Source organism: Poecilia formosa, unplaced genomic scaffold (genome assembly GCF_000485575.1).
Source record: "Poecilia formosa unplaced genomic scaffold, Poecilia_formosa-5.1.2 Scaffold45, whole genome shotgun sequence".
In the NCBI taxonomy this organism is placed as follows: domain Eukaryota; kingdom Metazoa; phylum Chordata; class Actinopteri; order Cyprinodontiformes; family Poeciliidae; genus Poecilia; species Poecilia formosa.
Window position 1 is genome coordinate 99,617 of NW_006799984.1, and position 8,206 is coordinate 107,822.

At 37.3% G+C, this 8,206-nt stretch overlaps 3 protein-coding genes across 3 annotated transcripts in view; 1 reads left to right on the forward strand and 2 right to left on the reverse strand.

Moving 5' to 3' along the window:
- LOC107836217 (tripartite motif-containing protein 16-like) overlaps positions 1-351 on the reverse strand; it is a 1,724-nt gene extending 1,373 nt beyond the window's left edge. Inside the window, exon 1 of the mRNA XM_016671452.1 lies at positions 48-351. Within this exon, the coding sequence (XP_016526938.1) occupies positions 48-351 (304 nt within the window). The remainder of the gene's footprint in view (positions 1-47) is intronic.
- Positions 352-4,178: 3,827 nt separating this feature from the next.
- On the forward strand, positions 4,179-5,621 carry LOC103138023 (E3 ubiquitin/ISG15 ligase TRIM25-like). The gene has a single exon (XM_007552085.2). It carries the CDS (start codon positions 4,358-4,360, stop codon positions 5,474-5,476), a length of 1,119 nt encoding a protein of 372 aa, XP_007552147.1. The 5' UTR covers positions 4,179-4,357; the 3' UTR covers positions 5,477-5,621.
- A 1,068-nt stretch (positions 5,622-6,689) lies between these two features.
- LOC103137948 (E3 ubiquitin/ISG15 ligase TRIM25-like) overlaps positions 6,690-8,206 on the reverse strand; it is a 12,289-nt gene continuing 10,772 nt past the window's right edge. Inside the window, exons 2-3 of the mRNA XM_007551966.2 lie at positions 6,894-7,072; positions 6,690-6,799 (exon numbers count right to left, since the gene is read on the reverse strand). Coding sequence (XP_007552028.2) covers positions 6,690-6,799; positions 6,894-7,072 — 289 coding nt within the window. The remainder of the gene's footprint in view (positions 6,800-6,893; positions 7,073-8,206) is intronic.

The following is an 8,206-nucleotide window of genomic DNA, read 5'->3' on the forward strand; positions in this document are numbered from 1 at the left end:
TAAACAGGACTTGATGGCTTTCAGTTTTCTCCCAGTGCAGAAATCACAGGCCACATCTTCACGTCCAGCATAGCGGTGATCAGCAGGAGCAGCTTGGAGTCCAGTCTTCTTCAGCTCCTCTAACAAAGCTGCTAACATGGTGTTTTTCTCCAGATCAGGCCTCAGTATAAAGATTTTCCTGCACTGAGGGCAGCTGTGAACTCTTTTCTTATCCTCTCCATCCCAGTGATCTGTAATACAGTTCATACAGTAGCTGTGTCCACAGGGAATCGTCACAGGATCCTTCAGTAGATCCAGACAGATCAAACAGCAGAAGGTTTCTTGGTCCAGTTGAACTGCTTGCTGCGCCATTTCTCCTCTCAGTAACAGCGACTGTGAGTTTAACTTTCTGGGAACAGAAACTAGGCTGAGATCTGATCTACGGATAAGTTTAGGGTTACTGTTTTGTTGGACCAAAGTCTTTAACAATAATCCTTTGTGCTTTATATGACTTCTGGTTTTGATGTTGTTTAGTAACCAACATGCAGCCTGGCATTTTACATTCTACTATTTGTTAATTATTTGCCACCAAGCAGCAGCAGGTTGTTGTAATTCCCAGAATAAGAGCCCGCTTCTACCTAACTGAGCTTTTATTGCATCATAACAAAACCTTTACTGAATGCGACTGAAATGAAGTTTAGACTTGCTAAAACCTCCAGTGACTGTCTGGGTGTGACACAATATATTGTAGTTTATTTAACATTCACTTCCTGAGTTCACAAAATAACATCCATGTTAAATAAACTACAAGGGACTTTTATCTCTAGATACTTTAACATTGTTTATTGTTTTTATAACTACCAGGTTTAGACAAAATTAGGCATAAAAGAAAAAAAAATCTTGTCTCCATCCATCTGTACAAGATAATTTACTCTTAGAAAAATCCATAACATCACTTATGTGACTTTTCAACAGTTTTAAACACTTCTAACAATATAAAACAGAACATATACTTTCATGATTTAAAGCAATTTGAACTGCTGTGTTACTGAAATGTGCTATACAAATAAATTGATTTTAATATAAAACACAACCATAAAGTTTATTTTCTGAACCTTGAACAGTTTCATAAAAAACATTAATGTTTGATCCAATCAAGAAGCTTTTATGGTCTGAAATGATCTGAATAAAATTGAGCAACTGATCGGAGATTCCTTGACCTTTGTCTGCATCCCATAACTTTAAACTGATCCAGATGCCAAGATGTAACTAAATATGTTTAATGGAGAAAATAAAATCTGGATTCAAACTTTACAATAAAGTTTCTTCTCTTAAAAAACAAACAGACATGAAATCAGCTCAAGTCCACGATGATATGAAATCTGTTCTCATGCATGTCAGGACTCAACAAAATGAGTTCAAACATGAAAGGATCAAAGAACTGCTTTCATTTGTCATTTTATTAAATTTAATAAAATCTGCTGCAGAAACTGTCAGCAGGTTAAATTCCCATGAAACTGGGATTTACTGTCCAGGTTCACTGATTGTTTTTAGTGAAACCTCACATAAAATGAGGATGTTCAGAGTTTGTAGAGCTAGAAAACAACATGGTGGAGGTTTTTAAAATGGCCGCCATGAAGCAGGAAAATCTGTCAGAATAACCTGAGATAAAGAGATTATTGAAGGAAGAAAATTAGAATAGATTAAACTCATAAATCACAGACTTACAGATTAGATTTTTCTCCACTCTTTATTTCTATTCACACATTTTCTTAACACATTAGACTGTAAATTACAACATCAACATGGTGATATACAGAAAATTGTTATGTAAAGAACAGAAGAAAACAATTATGAGAGATTATATGTTACTAATCATTTGACAGAAACTACTCAATGGGTTTAAAACTAAACAGAGAATCAACTTATGATTTAAGTAACAGGAATACAAGTTCATATAAATACCGCCTCAGTTTCCTGGGTTCACAGAATAACATCCATGTTAAAAAGAAATTAAACATTTTAACATTGATTATTTAATTTATAATTACTCAAAAAATCCTCACAAACCAGTTTAAAATATAATATTAAAACTCATGTTGAACTGAGTCAGATATAAATCAGATGACCAACATTTCAGCACAACAGTAAGGCTCATAAGTATTCATACCTCTTAGAGATTGAGGTTTAATTACAATCAGACCAACATGTTTCTTCTGATTGGATGCATTTTGTATACATAAATGCTAATTTTAGCAGTTTTTCACAAAGGTTTTAAGAATATTTTTGGAGATCATTTTTTTCTCCAAATCCTCCAAAGCATTTAGTGTAATTTATAATGAAGGAGAGGACATTATGAAAACACAGATAAACAAGTATTAACTTTGTCATTACAAAAACAAAAAAAGTAGTTTGATTCATTCACTAAAGCTCCACGAAAGCTGCTAAAATGGTGTTTTTCTAAAGGACAGGCCTTCATGTGAATGTTTTTCTGCACTGAGGGCAGCAGTTGATTTTTTTCTGATTCTCTCCATCCCAGTAATCTTTAAAACAGTTCATACAGTAGCTGTGTCAACAGGGAATTGTCACCAGATCCTTCAGTAGATCCAGACAGATCGAACAGGAAAAAGTTTCTCAGTCCAACTGAACTGTTTGCTGCGCCATTTCTCCTTTCAGTCACAACGACTGCGTGAGTTAGTTTTTCTGGGAACACAAACAGGTTTGAACTCTGATCTATGAATCATGTGTCAGTACAGAGATTCTGCAGTCAATCAGCTTTTACCTTCATCAGGTGATGTTCCACCCAGCTTCAAGGTTCAGATCTAAAGGAGAAGGAGCAAGAAATTCTGCTGACAGAGAATATTTGCTGTGTTTAAATGGAAAGTATAATGTAGCAGTCCTTAAATAGACAGCTATGCTTCTCCAAGAATCAACAGTTGTTGTTTGCTCATGGTTGAAACAAGGAATTGGAACTAAGCTTCCACTACATAATAATTAATCAATGTGGCTTTAAAAACCCTTCATGTCTTAATGTCTATTTAAATCAAATAGTGCTTTCCTATTTTCTGTTTGATCATCACCAGATATTTTCTTACACTGATTATTGTTCCCCCACTAAATAACAACATTGCTGTTTTCTATTCACCCTGTTACAGCAAAACAACTTAGTCCACAGAACATTAATTAAAGTCATAATTTGGTTCTATGGTCTCTGTTTCTGTAGAGAAACGGTACTCCACAGTTTCTAAGAAATAAAGATCTTTTAAAACAGGAAAATAACCAGTCGTTTATTTCTGTTTGTTTTCTATGTCAGATTTAGTCAATATGGGCTTAATTGGACCATGTGATTCAATGTTTCTCTGCAGAGACTCTCCTTCTGTTTTGCATTTGTAAAGTTTGTTTCCATGAAACTTGAGCCACACAGAGACATTTGCAGTATGTTTAGTTCATAAACAATGCAGTTCTCTACAAGTCATTCATTCCTGTCAGTTTCTCCAAAACATTCATCAAAGGAGGGCAATTGTTTTTGTTCCTACCTGGCTCTTTAAAACCAGTTCAACAAGAACCTGAAGAACCCTTTTACAATAAACTCATCTTAAATATGAACAAAAACATCACTGCATATTGTTTTTGAACAAAACTAACTTACAAGTAACATTCAGCGAGATATAGGAGTTTGTTTTAAGTAAATGATTCCTTAATAATGACAAAAAATGACATTGGAAAATTATTTCACTTATAAGAAGGGAAAAATATCTTTTTACAAGTGAAATAATCTGCAATTGGAACTAATAGATTTTCATCAAGATTACGTAATTATTGACTTAAAACTAGCCCCCATATCAGGCTGAAAATTTACCAGTAAGTTAGTTTTCTCTTGTTTCAAGTGTACTAAGATATTACTACTAGAAATTAGGGATTTGGTAAGATTTTCCAGTCATCAGGTGAACAGGAAGCTCCTGTAAAATCCTTCCTATGGAGTACCAGTCAGGTCTCCTGTTGGGGATTTCCAAACTCTTTGGGTGTTTCTGTTTCAAACTTTGACTCACTAACCAATGTGTAAGAGTTTATGCATTATGCATCAGATAACAGCTATTCTTGGACTAACACTTCTGGATGGAGGGATTTATGGTTGTTTCTGGTAACCTTGCATGATAACACTCATGTTTTTCTCTTAAAGCAGTTCTCTGACTGGAATAGCAGTTATATTTCATCCATAACTTCCTTGTATCACAGTAGGTCCAGTCTGCTGACATTTTTCTTCACCCATCCCTCCTTCAGTTAAAAATATGGGTGTAACAACAAAAGCTGACAGATAATAGTTTCAGTTTGTTTTAAGGACGTGACGGTGACACAGTGACTGCCACTGAGAGGAGAAATGGCAGAACAGGCAGTTCAGATGGACCGAAACACCTTCAACTGTTCGATCTGTCTGGATCTACTGAGCGAGCCGGTGACTATTCCCTGTGGACACAGCTACTGTATGAACTGCATTGTGGGTCACTGGAATGAAGGAGTCTACAGCTGCCCACAGTGCAGGAAAACGTTTACACCAAGGCCTGTTCTGGAGAAAAACATCATATTAGCAGCTGCAGTGGAGCAACTGAGGAACAATCGACACCAAGCTGCTGCTGCTTCTGCTGCTCCTGCTGATCACCGCTATGCTGGACCTGACGATGTGGCCTGTGATTTCTGCTCCGGAAGACAACTGAAAGCCATCAAGTCCTGTTTAATCTGTCAGGCCGCTTACTGTGAGGAACATCTGGAGCCTCATTATGAAGATTTCTATCTAGAGAATCACATTCTGGTAGAGCCGTTCAAGAACGTCCATCAGAACTCTTCTTCAGCAGACGTCCTACATAGTCTGTTATGGCCTGAGGTCGAACTCTACACTGATCACTGTATATTACTGTCAGAACCAGAACCAAAGACCAGAGCGGACTTCTTAAAATATTTACGAGAAATCACACTGGACCCAAACACAGCACACCCTCAGCTGGTACTATCAGAGGGGAACAGGAAGGTCACTTTTGCACGTCAACAACAATGGTGCTTCAGTCACCCAGACAGATTCACTGAATGGTTTCAGGTTCTGAGCAGAGAGAGTCTGACTGGACGTTGCTACTGGGAGGTGGAGTGGAGAGGGATGGGGGTTTCTGTAGCAGTCGCATACAAGAACATCAGCAGAACAGGAGATGTGATTGATAGTAGATTTGGACATAACGATAAATCCTGGGCTTTACGTTTTGACATAAGTAGTAATTCATTTTGGTACAACAACATCTGGACCTCCATCTCAGATCCTCAATGCTCCAGAGTCGGAGTTTACCTGGATCACAGCGCAGGTGAGCTGTTCTTCTACAGCGTCTCTGAATCCATGACTCTGCTGCACAGAGTCCAGACCACATTCACTCAGCCGCTGCTGACTGGAGTTAGGATGTACAACATGGCACTTTCTGTTGAGTTCTGTGAACCCATAGAAACATTATTCACTTAAATCTCTTCACTTTTGTTGTTCATTAACAAATACACAGAAATTATTTTATTTGCAGACAGTTTGTTTTCTGTACCCAGGTTGAAAATAGTTAAACCAGCTGATCATTGTTGATTTTGTTGAGCCCTGACACACATGAAACAATAGATATTGTCTAATTATAGACTTGAACTGATTTTATGTGTTGTGTTGTGTTTTCATTGTGGTAAGCAGAATAAAACTCATGTTTCTTTGTCTAGATCTCTCTGTGATGGCACACTGCCACCTACAGGATAGTTGGTTATTACAACACACAGAATGCAATAATTGTGATTATGGCTTAAAGAGAACTTCTAACAGATTTCTGTTATACCTTCATCAATATTAGTTATGAATATCTTCTGGATCTTCATAAATAAACTTCCTATTTGTCTAATTCTTTGTGAGATTATGTGTCTATTTATTCAACATTTTAGCAGCAAACAGAGTTTTTGAATTAAAAATGTTAATTTTGTCATCTTTCATTGTATAAATCAATATTATTCATACTTACACTAATTAAAGCTTGTCTTATTTTGTAATATTACTTCTTATATATATTTAAGTAAACTGCTTCCTGAAGGGAAAGTTTGTTTCCAGAAGACTGAAATTCCCTCTCTGTAACTCACAGTGTTTGTTTCTCTGTATGGTGGAAAATAATACTTTAATTTATATAAATGGAGGCAGTTCAGGCTGGAACACGAAGAGTTAGAGCTGAACAGATGGGAAGTGTGAGGAGATCCTGGAAATCTGATCCAGGTTTTTATATTTACAGTACAGAAAAAACACACAAATACAAAAAGAATCAAAAAGGAATTTTACTTAGAGATTAAAAACACAGATTAATTCTATGTAAGTAAAAATAATAAAGCAATACTTAATTTCTCTACATCATGTACCAACACAATTGTCCTGTAGAGGGCAGCATCCCGCCAAAACCACAGTTAAACTCTGCGCCACCATGACTGTTTTATTCTGATTTGTCCACAATCTTTTGTGCTAAAAGCAACAAGCATAAACATTCTTTTGCTGATCATCTTAAAGAAGAACGTCAAGAAATGAACAGATTCAATAAAACCAGAAAATCAGATTTTAAGAAAAACAATGGTCGTCTATTCAGTCTATTGATTTCTCAGAACTTTAGACATAAACTCACAATGATCATAAAAAACAAAAACAACAAAAATCAGAATCAAACTCAATGATCCTTTAGTATATCTTGACTACTTGGCTTTCCAAAACTTTGCAGAGCCTCCAGGAAACACAGAAACTCCAACGTGTAGCGGCCGAGTGAATCTGGTCTGGACTCTGTGGATCAGAGTCATGGTTTTAGAGACTCTGTAGAAGGACAGAATACCTGCTCTGTGGTCCAGGTACACTCCGACTCTGGAGGAAACTGGACCTGAGATGGAGGTCCAGATGTTGTTGTGACCAAATTTAGAAGTATTTTTATNCTGGATTCTCTGCTGGATGTTTCCTCGTCTCTCCTCCAGCTCTTTCTGCCTCTCAGTTCTTTCTGCTGCAGCTGACACTGTGTTGTGGCCTTTATGTTCATCCACAGAGCAGAGATAACAGATACACTTCTTATCCTTGCGGCAGAAGATCTTCATCACCTTATCATGCTTAGAGCAGATGTTCTCCTGGAGGTTCTTGGATGGCTCCACCAGCTTGTGTTTCTTTAAAGGAGCCACTTCATAATGAGGCTGAAGGTGTTTCTCACAGTAAGAGGCCAGACAGAATAAACAGGACTTGATGGCTTTCAGTTTTTTTTCAGTGCAGAAATCACAGGCCACATATCCAGATCCAGCAGAGCAGAGATCAGCAGGAGCAGCTTGGAGTCCAGTCTTCTTCAGCTGCTCCACTAAAGCTGCTAATATGGTGTTTTTCTCTAGATCAGGCCTTTGTGTGAAGATTTTCCCACACTGAGGACAATGATAGTTCTTCTTCTGCTCACCTTCATCCCAGAAGCTTTTAATACAGTTCATACAGTAGCTGTGTCCACAGGAAGTCGTCACCGGATCCGTCAGTAGATCCAGGCAGATCGAACAGGAGAAAGTTTCTCTGTCCAGCTGAACTGTTTGCTGCGCCATTTTTCCTCTCACTAACAACGACTGTGTGAGTTTCACTTCATGAGAACAGAAACTAGTTTGAGCTCTGAGCTACCAATCAGGTTTCAGTGCAGAGAGGCAGCAGCCAATCAGCTTTCACCTTCAGCATGTGTTGGCTCCACCCAGTTTCAAGTTTCAGATCAGGAAGGGAGAAAACAAGGAAACCTGGAAATAAAGAGGAGCTGCTGGTTTTAAATGCAGGAAGAAAAATAAGGATTTTCAGGGACTGATTCCAGGAAGAGGACTGGTTTGAGTTTAAAACTCTGAGTCGGTAAAACAGTAAACAATTTTATTCAGTTCAGTTCAGTGTATCCATAATTTATTTAACATCAAGATCTGGTAAGAAATTTTAAACAGAAACTCAGATGGTGCGAAAGAACAAACAGAAATGGTTTAAATGCTTTGCAATTTGAATTAAAAAAATCCGAATGTGATTTTCTCGAGATTTGTAGACATTAACTTGCAATTAATAAATCAATAAATCTGGCAGAAAGATCCTTTCCACATCAGCCAGTATTTCCAGGAATGTGAAAATAAACATATTAAAGACAATCCTGCTGCAAGGATCAGCCAGGATCCTGGGAGACAAAATAAATCACAAATAAAG

Bases quoted from the DNA above. Each gene is read 5' to 3' on its own strand.
- LOC103138023 (XM_007552085.2), top strand. From the start codon at position 4,358: ATGGCAGAACAGGCAGTTCAGATGGACCGAAACACCTTCAACTGTTCG.